This window comes from Arvicanthis niloticus, chromosome 26, assembly GCF_011762505.2.
Source record: "Arvicanthis niloticus isolate mArvNil1 chromosome 26, mArvNil1.pat.X, whole genome shotgun sequence".
Classification (NCBI taxonomy): domain Eukaryota; kingdom Metazoa; phylum Chordata; class Mammalia; order Rodentia; family Muridae; genus Arvicanthis; species Arvicanthis niloticus.
Genome location: NC_133434.1, coordinates 6,424,693 through 6,440,491, shown reverse-complemented (window position 1 = coordinate 6,440,491; position 15,799 = coordinate 6,424,693). Strand labels below are relative to the sequence as shown.

At 49.7% G+C, this 15,799-nt stretch overlaps 2 protein-coding genes across 3 annotated transcripts; one reads left to right on the top strand and one right to left on the bottom strand.

The window, feature by feature from the left end:
* The first annotated feature begins 807 nt into the window (after positions 1-807).
* Nrgn (neurogranin) lies at positions 808-8,907 on the top strand. The gene is made up of 4 exons (XM_076924678.1): positions 808-1,028; positions 7,221-7,447; positions 7,679-7,696; positions 8,065-8,907. The coding sequence occupies exons 1-2, from the start codon at positions 1,014-1,016 to the stop codon at positions 7,440-7,442; spliced, it is 237 nt and encodes a 78-aa protein (XP_076780793.1). The 5' UTR covers positions 808-1,013; the 3' UTR covers positions 7,443-7,447; positions 7,679-7,696; positions 8,065-8,907.
* Vsig2 (V-set and immunoglobulin domain containing 2) lies at positions 6,330-15,772 on the bottom strand. 2 transcript variants are annotated; one of them, XM_076924677.1, is made up of 7 exons: positions 14,743-15,772; positions 14,091-14,248; positions 13,618-13,825; positions 12,385-12,543; positions 11,445-11,564; positions 11,192-11,336; positions 6,330-6,649 (listed from the first exon to the last, which is right to left on the bottom strand). In XM_076924677.1, exons 1-7 carry the CDS (start codon positions 14,804-14,806, stop codon positions 6,622-6,624), a joined length of 882 nt encoding a protein of 293 aa, XP_076780792.1. In that variant the 5' UTR covers positions 14,807-15,772; the 3' UTR covers positions 6,330-6,621. The 2 variants fall into 2 exon arrangements, with proteins under 2 accessions (XP_076780792.1, XP_076780791.1); XM_076924676.1 differs by lacking the exon at positions 6,330-6,649 and adding an exon at positions 9,390-9,578 and having other exon boundaries at positions 14,743-15,765.
* Positions 15,773-15,799: the final 27 nt, after the last annotated feature.

Here is a 15,799-nt window from a genome sequence, read left to right as displayed (position 1 = left end):
AAAGAATGGGGGTTATCGGGAGTGAGAGTGGCAAAAGAGGGTAACCAGGTGAACATGATTTAAAGGGCACGAATAGGTCACAACGAAAGCAATTGCTATGTAGAATCAACGTGTGCTAATACAGTGTTTTCGGTAAAAATTTTAAAAAGAAAACACTTAATGTAGACATTGCCAGCGGTGAGACTGCAGGTATTTTTGTCTATGCGGTAGCGAACAGGAGGTCTACCATTTACCTGGGCTTCAAAGGGTGTGAGTACACGGCCTGTGTAGTTGTTTTTGCCTATTGTGTCTGCAGTGTCTGTATGTGGGAAGATAGCCACACCACTCAACCTTGGAAGTATATATGGATGCATGCGGCTTGGAACGTCTGTGTCACTATGTGCCCATCATGCAGGCTGTCTATCATCCGCTTTCTCTGTAGCTAGAGTGAGGAGGGCACCTCTTTGCAGAGAGGGAAGGTAGAGGGAGTAATGTTTGGGATTCTGGGTTGTGAAAGTATAGAGAGGTGGGTGGGGTGTGTGGTTTTTCTATCTATGGGCCGCAGGGCGTGCTGCGCCCAGGTGTGTATTTGTGCCCTGGATGTTGGGGGCCTTGTGCCTACTCCGACGTACATCTGCCTGGCAGTCTGCGATTTAGAAAGCAGGGTGGGGGTTGAATTTGGGAGATGGGGTGTGTAGGAGGAATGGATGGAAGTGTGTAGGCGGAGAGGTTGGGGCACCAAAGCGAGCGAGGCGGAGAGAGTCGAGAGAGGGAGTGGTCCTCGCTCCAGTTCTCTCCGCCCACCCTACAGAAAGTGTCTCCTGATTGGCTTCGAGGCCGCAGGGCTCAGGTTACATTCGCAAGAGTTGCGGAGCGCGGGAGACCGGACCCAAGAGGAGAGAGGCTGGTTCTGCACCGATTCTGTGCTGGTCCGGGAGTGCCCGACAACCCCTGAGCTGCCACCCAGCATCGTACAAACCCACCCCCCGCTCTGCACCAGACTCCACCCCAGCCAAGGACCCTCAACACCGGCAATGGACTGCTGCACGGTGAGTCCATACTTGAAACTCAGCTTGGTCTGGGGCCAGGGGAGCCCAAGAACCCCGGGGGTGGGGGGAGTTAGTAAGGGATGGAAGTGGGTGCGGAAGACCTAGGAGCTATATAGGGAAGGATGGTGATGAGATACTGTATTGGATGGTGAAAGGCGCCTGCCTGATCTGAGCCAAGCCCTGGGGAAAATGCTCCCCAGCTCGCGGGGGCGTCTGAGCGCCCAAGGGCCAGACAATCTAGGTTGGATCCGGAGCTGAGCAGAGAGCTTTCAGGCAGGAAAGCTTAGACGAGAGGTGGAACTTCTCTCATGGACACACAGGAAAGTTGCTGGTGTGCTAGTTCTTTCCCTTGGTATTTTTTTTTTTTGCCCCCGCCCCCAGCCCCCGAATTTTTATCTCACTGCTGCTGGCGCAGACTGAGGCAAGATCTTCACGACCCTCAGATGATCGTCTAAGCCCTTATGTGGCGAAGGCGTGGAGAATCCACGCTGGTCTTGGTGGTGATGGGCAGCAAAGAGCCTAGTCAGTGTGGTTCTGAGGAGGAGCTGGTCCAGCCCCCAAGACCTTCTCCTTTGGAGGGTGCTGGGTGAGCGACCATGAGAGGGCCCTGCGAGCAAGGGGAGGAAGAGTCTATGTCAGCGCCTACAAGGAAACTGGACGCTGCAAGTGCCTAACGCCAAAACAGATCGTGTTATGGGCTCTTGTATGAAGGCATCCGGCACAGGACTCGGCTCCTAGCTGGCTAAGGAGTTGAGTGATCCAGACCTATATAAAAATGTGTTTGCTTGTTCTTAGCCTCGGATCTGCTGAAAAAGACGACTCCAAACTCCTAGTGTTTTCTTTTTGTCAGTCTGGCTAAAGATGCCAGAGATTACTTAACGACAGCCAGAACCCCACCTTTCTCCCACAACGTGCAAAATACATAAATGAGTTTGGAAGGAAAGAATAGCCCATTTCTTTAAGAGGTGACGCTTCCTGATGTCCGGGTGCCAAGGGGCAGTGAGAACTTAGGGGCAAGCCATTGCTGACATTTTAACTCTTGTTAAATCAGTAACAGCTGACAGCGTGCCTGATCACCCCCAGGTAGGTAGGTCTTTTACAGTTGTACAAACGGGGATTTCGAAATGTGATTCTTTTTTTTCCCCAAGTAGGCACCTTTGGCAAGTGTGGAGCCCTGTCCTCTCAAAAGACTGCCCTCCAATCCCTCCCTGAAACATACTGATTTCCATAACCTTAAATGCTCGTGGAAGTAAATGTATAGACCAGAAAAAAAATGATATATAAAAGCAGCATGCCAATCACATGCAGTCCCGCCCTTTGAAGAACACGGACCAGGGCTTCTTCCAAGGAAGTTGTTGTTCTCTGGGGAGCAGTTTCTTTGCTTATTTGCTTATTTACTTTCTTATTTTTAGTGCTGGGGTTTGAACTCTGGACTTTTATGCCCTGCTAAATATGTACTCTGCTTCTGGGCTACACGTTGAGCCCAGGAATCACTTTTTGGCTGGGAAAGGAGAGGCTCGGGTCTTCATTCTCAACTGAGGAAGAGCCCCTAGTACTCGGCACTGTTCCATTAAGTAAAAACAATAAATAGATGGCAGATTATGAGATATGAGTCAACAGGGAGGAGGGTAACGGCTAGGCAAGAAAGACAAGGCTGAGAAGCCAAGAAGGATGGGGAAAGGAATCGGGAGACATGGCCAGTGGAGAAGACACGAATGGGTGAAGACTCTAGGAAGCCTGAGAAGGATGAAGAGGGCGAGATGTGAGAAGTGGGGCTCCAGCCTCCAACCCTGTCTCTCCTGGCTAGTGCTTATGAATACCCAGGAAGCCGTTGGTGCGTGGCAGACAGATAGCCACATAACAGATTACTAATATTGATAGATAATAGCTGAGGGTGTGGTTGATGTGTTTGAAATCAGTGTCCACAAGAGGAAGACGGACTACCCACCCAGTAGGGCTACCAGAGGTATTGAATGTCCAGGGTCCAGGGCACCTCCTCCACCGAGCCCTGACACAGTCTTCTGTTTTCATGTCCCAAATCCACTGGACCAAAGGGCCAGACAATATTGAGCATCAGTCTCATTCTGTGGAGTTGGAGGGAAGCAGAAGGAAGGGAAAGGGGACAAGAAGAATGGAGGGCTGGGATAGGGCAGGAATGCTACCAGGCAGCCCTGTGCTGTAGAGAGAACATATGCCTCCTCGTGTTTTACTCTGGGGTTCTCTTCCATGACCAACCTACCTGATGTTTGGGAAGAATCTAGTCTTGCCTTGTGTGTTTCTCCCCCACCCCCTTGCTAAGCAAGCTGAGAGAGAAATGAGGAAGAAGAAAACAGATCAGTGTTTTGTTTTTTTTTTTTAAGGGAATGTTTTTTTTAAGGAGCTATTATTCGATGTTCCGGTGGCTGATTGACAGCAAATGTACATGACTCTCCTGCCTTCGTTTAATAGGAAAAGGAAAAGAAATGTGGTTTTGATAGCCCACTCCTTTTCTTCTTTGTTGTCTAGTTGATCGCATATCGGCTAACAGTGTAGAAGCAGCCGCCTGCCCTGAGGCAGGGGTAAACGCGCAGAATGGTCTGAAGCAGACCATTTCACTGTTTGTTTCCTATGCAGCCTGGGGGAGTTATAAAACGTCTCTGAGGTTCTTTCTTGACTTCTAAAATGGGAATTTCATAGCATAAAAATGTCCCAAGTACTAGCACAGGACCTGATATATAACAGGCAGCTGACAGGCGTAGTTCTTAAAGCTGTTCGGATTTGGGGAGCAGAAGGATACCATTCACCTGAGCTAAGTTCTGCTTGGCCCTGAAGAAAATGACAGTCTCAGAGGCAAAGGAATGTGGCCATCCACGGCTCCTCCTTTTTTGGCAAGTCCATTCTCCCATGCCCAGATATCCCCAGTTCATCCAGAGCCCCCCAACACAGACTACCATCGGTCTTGGGTTTAAGAGAAGCAGCTGCCCAAGCACCAAAACCAATGAGCTTCTCCCAGATTCTTATCCCATTTGCCTCCAGTTCTGTCTGTGTGAAGCCATGAGTAGCCTGTCCTAAGGAACCAGCCAGAGGAACAGGGAACAGACTCAAGAGAAGAGCAGTAAAGCCTTATGCTAGGCCGTGTTGGGGGTGGATCTACTTGTTTTGCCAGGTTTCATATTCTGGATCATCTGTGGTGGGCGGTGATGAGGTCAGGTCTTAGGGTGGTTGGAGAAAAATATCAACCACCCAAACCACCGCATCCTCTAACAGCGGGCAAGCCCAAGGAGAGCGGATCTGGAATCGGTTTTTGTACCTGCTGTCCTCTTTCAAAAATCCTACTTCCTAAGGATATCCCAAAGAGAGAATTGTCCTTGGAGAATCAGAAAACCCAAAGGGGTCGATCTGAATTTTATGTGACGTCTAAGATGTCAGAGAGAGCCACAGAGCTAACCAAGAAAGACAAGAAGACAGAGGGTGGTGTTTTAGGCCTATCTGTCCGAACTCTCTTGGCAACTTCCTGAAATTGTGTTTAAATCGATTGAAAAGCATCTTGAGCACAAATTAAGGGACTCTGAGGCCCAGGAAATGAGGCCAGCTGGGAAAACATGATGAGGGGGAGTCTTTTGTAAACTTTGCTTTGGGCTTCTGGAGTAAAAAACTATGCTTACAGGCTGGGCATGGTAGGCCACACCTGTATTCCTAACACTCCAGAGGTAGAAGTGAGAGAACTGTGGGAAGCTCAAGCCCAGCCTGTCCTACACAGCAAGTTGAATGTCACCCAGGGCTTCAGGATGAGTCCTTGACTCAAAAGATAAATAAATTAAAACTTAAGAACTATGCTCGGTGTTGTGGTGATGGCACACACCTTTAATCCCAGCACTTGGGAGGCAGAGGCAGGCGGATTTCTGAGTTCGAGGCCAGCCTGGTCTACAGAGTGAGTTCCAGGACAGCCAGGGCTACACAGAGAAACTCTGTCTCAAAAAACCAAAAAGAGCTATGCTCTTAGGGCGAACCTGTCAGAGACAGATGACTGAAACCTCACTCATACCTTGCCTATATCTGACAATCAGCTAATGGCCAGGATGAGGCAGAAGGAAAGCTAACTTACAATGTGAGATCTTGGCCACCTCACATAAGAAGAGAGGCCGTGAAAGCAGTGAGCTTTTCTTGGTCAAAAAATAAGGACAAAATCCCAGAAGCGGTAGGAGGTTTCTTCTAGGCCTCATAGCTTCTAGGCTTCATAGCTGCTTCTCCTCCCCAGCCCTTACTGATGCTGCAGTAGTAAGCCTCTGAAATTGATACTATCAGCTTCCAAATCCTTTCTTTATTCTTGTTCGATTTGTACTGGGGGGAAGGGGAATAAGGGTGGTGGTGGTGGTGGTGGTGTGTGTGTGTTTGAGAGATCTTATGTAGCCCAGGGTGGCCTCAAACTCCTGATCTCCCTTCCTCGGACTGAAAAATTCCACAGGACTGGGAACTCAAAAATCTACCACCATACCTGGTCCCAATCCTTTCTACTCTCACCTAGAGCAGGGTGACAGAGGACCAGAAGCTGGACATAAAAATATGCCTACAGCGTTCTGTAGGTAGAAGCAATATGAACATGAGTTTAAGGCTTGCCTGGAGTACACGTAGCGTTCTGTCCAGGGATGTAGCTCAGTGGTAGATTGCCAATCATGCACAAGGCCGTAGATTTGATTCCCAGCACTCAGAAATAGCAGGTTTAAGAGTAAGGGAAAGAAGGGGAAAGGAAGAAACCCTGGGCAACAGAGGTGGCTTTGATGATATCGCACATTCCTTAATGACGGAAGTATGTTTTGAGAAATGTGTCTGTCATTGTCATTAGCCAACTTCATAACAGTTCAAACATTACAGGGCTACACATGCAAACTAAAATGCCTACAGCATCAGTCATTAATTGGGGACTGCCATTATGTATGTGATGTATCATTGGCTAAACATATGACACATGACATTATTGGGATAAATTGTGTAAGACTGTTGTCGTGGGACCGCTTTCAGCGTGCAGAATTGATCACTTTACATCACCTTATTGTTTTGCAAGGCAGTCATAGCATAGCTACTGTTTACTGATCAACTAGATTACGCCAGAAACTTTCATGATACCATCCTAATTTACTCTTCTCCAGAACCCATAGAGACGAATATTATCATTGTGATTTTTTTTTCAAATGGAAGATCTAAGACTGAAAAAGCTCAGATAACCTTCCAAGATCACACAGTACTCCCAGGAGCACAGCTAAGCTGGTCAGCTGGTTGTATTTCCTTTCTTAGGGATTGAAATAAACTCTAGAACTTGACATAACAAGGTTCAAATCTGTCAGCTATTGATAATTGTCTGGGACCCCAGGTAGGTTTGTTTGTTTTTTTTTTAACATTCCTAATTATCAGTTTTATCATGGTAAACTCAAGAAAGAATGAAAGAGTGCCCCCATCTTTATTGTTGAGGAGGAATTAAAATATTTGAAAACCACAGCTCCTGCACCTGGGACAAGGGAAAAACTTAAATGGTCGCCATTGGCCTAATTCCTTTCTTCTCTCGAGGACATAAGGAAAGAACATCTTGCCTTCTGTCTCCTTTTCAGTTCCTGTTGTTTTACCTCTTTTGGGTGTTTGAGTCCAACCTGGGAGGCAATAAGAAATAGCAGGCCAATGGGAACACCGTTCTGGGCCTCTGGCTGACTCCAGGAGCGGTGGCCCCATCTTCTCCTAAGTTGAGTTCTGGTGCCGTTCTGCTCTGGAGAAAACTGCTCTGTAGCAGATATGTGTGTGTCTGTTCCCTGAGGAATCCTGTACAAAGAAAGGTCCTTCTGAGCTGCCAGGCATCTTCTGAGCGCAAAAGGGTGGTCACTTCCAGGAGTGACTGCTGCTTTTTCTCTGCTCTTCCAGACTCAGCTTACACTCAACTCGGGCAGCCCCCTGAAACTAAAGGCTGCTTTCAAATGGGGCTAGCTGGCTTTCTTCTCTCCATCCTCCCATGTCCCAGAACCTTCTTGGCTGCCTAGGAGGTACACTAGCCCTCAGAGGCTTCCCTCTGTACTCCCCACGCCTTCCTTGAGGTCCTCCCAATACTACAGGGCACTAGGCCTACCCCATTCTCTGGAAGTCTGGTCTTTATCACGCCCATCCCCTCTGTATCTGAGCCTTATCAACCCCATTTAAAAAACAACAACAACCACCCTGCCCCATCCTCAGGAGAGCGCCTGCTCCAAGCCAGACGACGATATTCTAGACATCCCTCTGGATGATCCTGGAGCCAACGCCGCTGCAGCCAAAATCCAGGCGAGTTTCCGGGGCCACATGGCGAGGAAGAAGATAAAGAGCGGAGAGTGTGGCCGGAAGGGACCCGGCCCCGGGGGACCAGGCGGAGCTGGGGGCGCCCGGGGAGGCGCAGGCGGCGGCCCCAGCGGAGACTAGGCCAGGTGAGGCTGGCTGGAGCGCTTAGCAGGCGGGAGGCTCTGGGCTTCTAGGCCTGCTTGGAAAAAGCTGGGGAAGTCTAAGGTTGGGCTGGGAGTGGAGAAGATGGTGAAGGGGGCTAAGAATGGGGACCTAGAACACCAAAAACAAGTGGGTGGGAGAAGGCCAAGGATGCCGATGTGCCAAGAGCTAACCTGTTTCTCCCTCCTTCCCATCTGCCTCACCTTGGACTGAAGAACTGAACGTTTTAGAAGGTAACCAAAGCGGCAGAGTTTGTAGGGGAGTGTGCTGGGTGGGAGAAACGACCCAGTTCCCTAGTTCTTCTGACTAGCCCTCAACCCCTCCCTGCCAAGGAACATAACTTTGCAGGCCTCTGGTATGTCCCGACACCTGAGGCTGCAGCAGGGACACACCTGGACCAACACGTACACACAGTCAGTCACCCTCATTTGACTGCACAAGCACAGCCAACGGTCATAAGCACAGGGAGGCTCACTCACTAGCTGCCCTGGGGCACACTTCAGCTCAGTGAGCCGGGGCGGGGGTCCAGGTGACACTCCCGGAAAGGGAGAGGGAAATGATACCAGCAGAAGGCAGATTCTCAGACCTTCTCTTTCCTCAGTTCCAGAGGAGAGTCGGATGCCGCGTCCCCTTCGCAGTGACAAGCCTTCCCTACTGTGTTTGTGAGCCCCTCCTTCCCACCAACCAGCCAGCTTCAGGAGCCCTCCACTCTCCCCGCCGCGTCCCAGAGACTCCCTCTCCCAGGCTGGCTTCGTCGTGGCGTAGCCAAGTCCGTGCCCTTTTTAGCTCTTCAGTCTAACGTGGTCTCCTTTCGCCTTTTCTCCCCACCCTCGTCCCAAACCCCATACTCCCAAAAATGTCCTTTTGCTTCACGCCCACCTGTCCACGCGCCCAGCATGCAGCTCTGCCTCCGCAGCCTCGGTGCGCTTCGCTGCGCGTACTGCAGAGGGCGCCCAATGCGTCGCCCAAGTACTCTCAAAAAAAAAAAAAAAAGAAAGAAAGAAAGAAAGAAAGAAAAAGAAAAGCAACCACCAAGTCCTTTCGTTCTGTGGCCAACGAAAGGGGGCGCCCCGCGTCTTTCCACCATAGCCTAACCTCAACCTCCTAAACCTGGGGCTAGGAAAGAGGGGAAAAGTTTTTCATGGTTATCTGATGATGTCTCCTGCTCTAATGGGAAGTGAAGTCCTATCCCACACCTGCCTGTCACCCCTTTTTTTCTTGAGAACGCACCCTGAGAGCAACCCCTCCCGCTCTCCTTTGTTTATGCAAAAGCCTCCGGAGCGCCTGGAGGTTCCGGCAGGAGGAGTTTTCCACAGTCCTGCCCCATGATAGCCTCTCCCCCGTTGGGCTCCTGGGGTTGTGGCTGGAAGGTTTTTAATCTCTGCGTGTGCATGTTACCATCCTGGGTTGGAATGTGAACAATAAAGAAGAATGTCTAAGTGTTCAGAGGGGTGCAGGGTGGGGGGCGGGAGGGAATGGGAAGTGAGGGGAGCAGGGTTTGCATAAGGCCACTAGTGGAAGCCAGAACAAAATCTCATTTAATCAAACCAAAACTCAGAGACAGGGTGGGGGCGGGTAAGAGGATGGAGCTATACAAAGATACCTAAATTGATGCCTACCCCTAGGGCCCAGCCAAACGGCCTACTTGCAACATCATCTCTGGGATTTCAAATTCATTCCTTCCCTTAACGATATTCTTTGGGCCACAAAGAGGAATTCACCACTAGAAAGGAGACTGAGGGGCCGGGCGGTGGTGGCACACGCCTTTAATCCCAGCACTTGGGAGGCAGAGGCAGGCGGATTTCTGAGTTCGAGGCCAGCCTGGTCTACAGAGTGAGTTCCAGGACAGCCAGGGATACACAGAGAAACCCTGTCTCAAAAAACCAAAAAAAAAAAAAGAAGAAGAAGAAAGAAAGGAGACCGAGGTAGCACGGGACTTTCATTATCAATATTCTTCCCTCACCACCCTCAGCGATCAGAAGTCATACAACCATAGAGAGTTTGGACTTGGTGGTGGTCACAGTGCTGGTGGGTGGGGATGTCTCCAGGAGCCCTTTGCTAGAATCAGCTCTCACAAAAGCTTGCTCCAAAACCCCAGGGGCGGTGGCATCCTCCCTGAAGGATACAAGCAAAGTCATACAGAGGCTAGAAACATCCCTTAGGCCACTAACTCGGGGACATTTAAATTTTGCTATCCTGAGAATCATCTGTGGGACTTTGTTTAAAATGAAGGGAATCCAGGCCAGTCTACACACACACACACACACACACAGAGAGAGAGAGAGAGAGAGAGAGAGAGAGAGAGAGAGAGAGAGAGAGAGAGAGAGAGAGAGAGAGAGAGAAACACTGCTGCCTCGGGAGGCATAGAAATTGGCCTAAATCTGAGAGTTTAAACAAGTTCCTGGTAGGTTTGTCTAGTCATCTGAAGGCCACATTTTAGGACATGACCTAGGAGTTGAGGAGGTGGCTCCGTGGATAAAGTGCTTCATTTCTAAAGCAGGAAGACCTTCAATCCAACCCCAAGAACTCAGATATCAAGATATCATATATCTTGAGATTACAAGCCTGTAATCTCAGAGGTGGAGAAGGAGGATCTCTGGGATTCACCTGGCATCTAGCTTGTTTGACCAGCTCCAGATCAGTGAAAAATGACTCCAAAAAGTTGTCATCGTTCTCCTTCCACATGGGTGACAGAACACATATGCCCTTCCACATGTGTACAGTATGGACATACAATATTAATAAACTACTATGAATAAAAATAAGAGAGATGGCCTTCCTAAAAAGGTCAGACTATCCTCTGGCCACACACTCACAAACACACTAAACCTGCAAAAACATGTACACACGTATACATTTGTGTACATGCATGTATACACACAAAGAAATGATCAGGTATGGTCCTGCACACCTTTAATCCTAGTACTTGGGGAGCAGAGACATAAGGATTTCTGTGTTTGAGACCAGCCTAGTCTACACAGAGAATCCCAGGCCAGCCTAGTCTACACAGAGAGTCCCAGGCCAGCCTAGTCTACACAGAGAGTCCCAGGCCAGCCTAGTCTACACAGAGAGTCCCAGGCCAGCCTAGTCTACACAGAGAGTCCCAGGCCAGCCTAGTCTACACAGAGAGTCCCAGGCCAGCCTAGTCTACACAGAGAGTCCCAGGCCAGCCTAGTTTACACAAAGAGTCCCAGGCCAGTCTAATCTACACAGAGAGTCCCAGGCCAGCCTAGTCTACACAGAGAGTTCCAGGCCAGCCAAGGCTACCTAGTAAGACCCGGTCTAAGGAAAGAAAGAGAAATATTACACCAATCTCTACATTGACACCATGACTTGCAGCTAAAGTGTCAAGTATATAACAAAGAGAGTTTTGGTCTTTTGTGTTTTGTCACAAGACAAATGAAACTCCTGGCATCCACCCTCCATCTCCCCCCCACCTCTATGATATATACATATACATATGCATATATGCTTTAGGTAAGTGATATTTAGATAAATACATTAAATGATATATATTTAAATGCATTGAGATATCACACACACACACACACACACACACACACACAGAGCAGACTGAGCCATCTCTATCCCAGCTTATGAATCAATCTCAATCCCTCCTTCCTGTACCAAGGCTAAGCAGGACCTCCTGCCCCTTAAAGGCTTTTAATGACATCAGCTTGAAGGCATCCCCTTGGAGCCCCTGCACCACCCCCATCTCTCCTGCTCACCGAAGGTCACTTCCCCCATATGTCTCCTTGGGCTCTTTTTTTCTCTCTTTCTGGAACCTGATCAGGCAGAATGCAGCGACTGACAGGAGCAGCACACCCAGCAGCACCCCAATCAGAGTCCCAGCCACTCGGCCTTCAGATGAGTCTAGAGAGACAGGACCCTCAGGGTTGTAGGAGTTTTTGCCCCACCTTCAGACATCCGTCATATAATCTCCCCCAAGCCAAGCCTTTGGCCAGGCCCAGTATCTCCTACCAGTCACAGAGAGGTTCAGCTCGCAGGAGGCACTGCCCATCTGGTTGCTGGCCACACATCTGTAGGTGCCAGAGGAGGTCAGGGAGAGATTGGTGAGAATGAGCTGGCCAGACACTTCATCTAGAAAGTGAGAAGGACAAGTGCTACCATGTATTCAACTCACAGCGAGTCCACAGAAGCTCAGCGCATTTAGTCCTTAAAACAATCTACCAAGAAAGGTTTAACCTCATCTGATTGATCAGATCCTGGCTCGGAAAGGAAGTAATTTGAGAAGGCCCAGAGAGGAACTCCAAAGTTCACTACAACTTGTGTGCCCTTGCCACCCCATAGTGCTGCCTTCTCCGGGGAGGAGGAACTGCATATCCAGGAAGGTGGTAATGGATGGTGGAGCACGTACTGGATGAGCTCAGATCCCAGGTGGCAGCATAAGTCTTAATAACTAAACATGCATCCTCTAGAATCTGTCTAAGCTGAGCCAGCAGAACTCTACCTCCGCCTCAGAAGGCAAAGAACACATCAGGAACTGATCTATGGGGAGGAGATTTGCTGGCTAAAGCGTTTTACTGGGACTAACAAAAGAAAGCTAAGCCTTCGAGATGTATGTGTCCGAAGAAACCCACCAAATGTCTGGACCAGTCCAAGCTACTGCAGTTGCCTCTCTAGGAAGTTTGGAAGAAGTGTGTGACCCTTAACAAATCTACAATAAGTAGAAAAGTAGGAAGTGTAAGTGTGTTTGTTCCCTGCTGTCTACTCTCTTCCATGTTATCCAGGAAGACATTTAGCTCGGGAAGTGTTTCCCAAGCACCAGCGGGAAGACTGACAAGAAGGCATCAATACAAGAAAGGAGAAAGGAAAGAGCCTTAGTCAGATATAGGGAATAGGATATAGAGACCAGATCTTAAGTCTCCAATCCTGTCTTCTCAATGTCTTGTACTCTTACCTTGAACCATGCTACCAGGAGGAGGTGTTGGAGAAGATCCAAGATGGACCCAGTTGTACACTGGCTTGGGTGCTCCCTCGGAGGAGCTGCATCTCAGTGCAGCAGAACCTCCCACGGAGGTTTGCCCACTCTGGCTGCATAAGGGGTGACTGGGGGCCACTGCAAAAACCACAGAAGAACCTCCGTAATCCTCTAACCCCAGACCTACTGAGTTCAACATTTCCTTTTTCAATTTCTCTGTTAATTGTGATCTATACCACTCAAGTGGTTTCCACCACTGGGAAATCTGAGTCCTAGAAAGGTCTTCCTTAAGCCGAGGCCAAGCACACTGGTAATACAATGTCAAACGGATTTGGTTTCACTTCTTCGCATCTGGGTCCACAAAGAGAAATTATAATTTCTCCTCCACATGAAGGCCCTTCAGATATTTGAATGCACCGAACATGTATCACATTTTGGGCCTTTTGTTTTTCATATAAACATCCCTGTCCACTTTTCAAACGTCTCGCTCAGCTTTGAACAGGCTCTGTTTTATGATGGGGGGGGGGGACGGAGCTCCGAGCACGACATGGTACTCAATGATCAGGGCTTTGTTCCTCTGATGGCCACTTCCCTCCTTTGTCACTGACATTAGGAGGGACAGAGTCCAAACCCAAGCTACCAGTGGGAGATTCCTGAATGACGGAGCTAGTGAACTATGTTATGACTCAACACCCCCATATATGGTTTCTCTCTCTCTCTCTCTCTCTCTCTCTCTCTCTCTCTCTCTCTCTCTCACACACACACACACACACACACACACACACACACACACATACATACACACATACACACTTAGCTACTAGGCTCTAAGGGAGATACTGTGGGGTGGAGTGGACTCTCTCTCTCTCTCTCTCTCACACACACACACACACACACTTAGATACTAGACTCTAAGGGAGATACTGTGGGGTGGAGTGGACTCTCTCTCTCTCTCTCTCTCTCTCTCTCTCTCACACACACACACACACACACACACACACACACACACACACTTAGATACTAGACTCTAAGGGAGATACTGTGGGGTGGAGCGGAGTTGTACTGTGATTATCTAGGGTAGGCTAATTATTTTCTCAAGGCTCCCAATGCAGCTATGTGCTTGGCCTGCATATCAAGACTAAAGGTGGGGGTAGGGTAGGGCTAGCAAGGTCAGGGTAGGAGAGCGGTTAGTGCATCCCCAGCTTGCCTTACCCAGCACAGTAAGGTTGATTAACCCCAACCCATTGGTGTAGAAATCTGGTGGGTTGTTAACGTTACAGAGGTAGGTTCCAGTGTCTGAGGGGCGGAGGTCAGTCAGTTTCAGGGTAGCCAGTCCTCCTGTAGGTGGGTTGTGGAGAAGGCTGGCCCGGTCTGCTTTAGAGCCAGTGGGATACAGGTGGCCATTGGTGAAGTACAGAATCTAAGAAGAGGCCCAAGACATATAAGTCCCCCTTTTCTGCAAAGCAGCAAAAGGCAGAACAGTATACTATCAATCACACCATGGGGTTCAGTCGATTTAGTGACTGACCCAGACTCCATTTGCGCATGGGAGTCGGGACTCGTGAGCTGTGTGGAAGAGGAAGAGAGAATGTAGGGCCAAAATGGCTGAAGTCCTCCCCAATCTTAATCCTGGGTGAGCCCTCTGTCCCTGGCCAACCCCAGCAGGCACCCTGCCCTCAACTTACTGGCACAGATGCAGAGATGGTCTTCCCAGGCTGCACAAAGCTCCACTCCAAGGCAAAGTTGTCACCCACCGACGTGCTGTAACTGCAGCTCAGCTCGGCCGTCTTGCCCATGGGCATGCTTAGTGGCTCAGTGGGCACAGTCACCTGCACAGCTAGCCCTAGGACCGAGGACCCCAACAACACAGAACCGGAGGGTCTGTCCCATACTACTGTGACTGTTTGGAGGCTGGGGCCTCCTTTGCCACAGCAAAATCCCCTTCATCAGTTCAACCCCTTCCCTCCTGAAACTTGAGGTTTCCAGGAGGGAGGAACCTACGGCCCAACCCGGTTTTTTTTTTTTTTTGTGTGTGTGTGTGTGTGTGTGTGTGTGTGTGTGTGTGTACGTGTGTGTGTGTGGGTAAAAGGTCCAAGATTAGGCAGGTATGAGGATGTATTGGCAGTAAAGGAAACAAGAAAAGGTCGTGCTATGGTTAAATCCTCAGATGGCGACAGAGGTCAAACTCATTAGCTTGCCTCTAGCTTCCCCTCCCAGCCTTCAATGCCCCTTCCCCGCCTGGCACAGTGGCTCCTGGTCCCTGGAACTGAGCAGGCTGGGAAACCCTACCCTGCCCCCAGCTCTTGCCTTGATCCCGCCCACCCAGCCCCTCCTCACCGCTCAGGCACACGAAGTTCAGCAAGTGCCCACAGAGGAAAGCCCCTAGCAGGGGCCAGGCCATAGTCACTGCTGTCTCCGGGTCCTGTCCTCTGTCGATCTGAAGGATGTAAAGGGGTTAGGTCTAGGAAAACCCGAAGGGCAGCCGCCTTGTGTTGGGCTGGAGAGAGACTGGCTATCACAAAGCAAACAAGGGCAGAGGCGGGCACCCTCAGGTAAGAAAAAACGCTCCTCCCTCTTCCAGGCCTGATTCTGGGATAATTTTTTTCCTCCTCCGCTGCCGACCTCTGAAGCTTTCAGGCCCCAGGGAAGGTGCTGGGCTTAGGATGGGCACCCTAAAGACAAGAGTTTAGAACTGGCACTATGCAAGGAAAGTGTCTTTTAGCAGAAGAGAAGGCATTCTGATACTGACTGGCGGATGATGATGTCACCTTGTAGGCCATAGGCAACAAGCACGCATCCCAGGAGCGTAGAATCCCATAGACACTTCCGAGATTCTCTTCCCACCACTTGCCGGGGGGAATGAGTCTCTCCAGGGAAACTACACCAACTTGTCCATTCCCAAAGGCACCAGGGACAGAGAAACTGAGATCTGAAGACCCCACACTTGGTAGGAAAGAACAGGGACATCAGTCCACACGGCATCTTATGCCTTTCTTCAAAAGAAAACGGGGCCTGCTACCCACGGGGTAGGAAGATTTGCTTGTTAAGGACCCAATGGCACAGGTAAGGAAAGGCGGGTGAGGTTCCTCTCCTCCATCCTGAAGAGGAAGCTGCAATGACGTGTGTGGAGACTCAAGCCCAGGGTCCCAGAGTTCCAGCAGCAAGTGCCCCAGTTCATCATCACCCCTTGCTGTTCAGAATAGGTTAGGGGCTCCTTAGCCTCAGATTCTCAGCACCTTCTCTTTCCATATGACAACGAATGGCCCTTCTACAGACTCTAGAAGGACTACAAGCTAAGAAGCCCCATGGATGTGTAAAGCCTCCTAGATGCACAACCTGAGTAGGTCGGATCTACTCCGTGGCCTCCTACAACTCAACTTCAGAGAGGTCCTAG

Excerpts from the sequence above, each read along its gene's own strand:
- Vsig2 (XM_076924676.1), bottom strand. The coding sequence starts at position 14,806 with ATGGCCTGGCCCCTGCTAGGGGCTTTCCTCTGTGGGCACTTGCTGAAC. Across the intron at positions 13,826-14,090 it reads CCATCTCTGCATCTGTGCCA|ATTCTGTACTTCACCAATGG; the intron begins GTAAGTTGAGGG and ends GCCTCTTCTTAG. Across the intron at positions 12,544-13,617 it reads AATCAACCTTACTGTGCTGG|TGGCCCCCAGTCACCCCTTA; the intron begins GTAAGGCAAGCT and ends TGGTTTTTGCAG.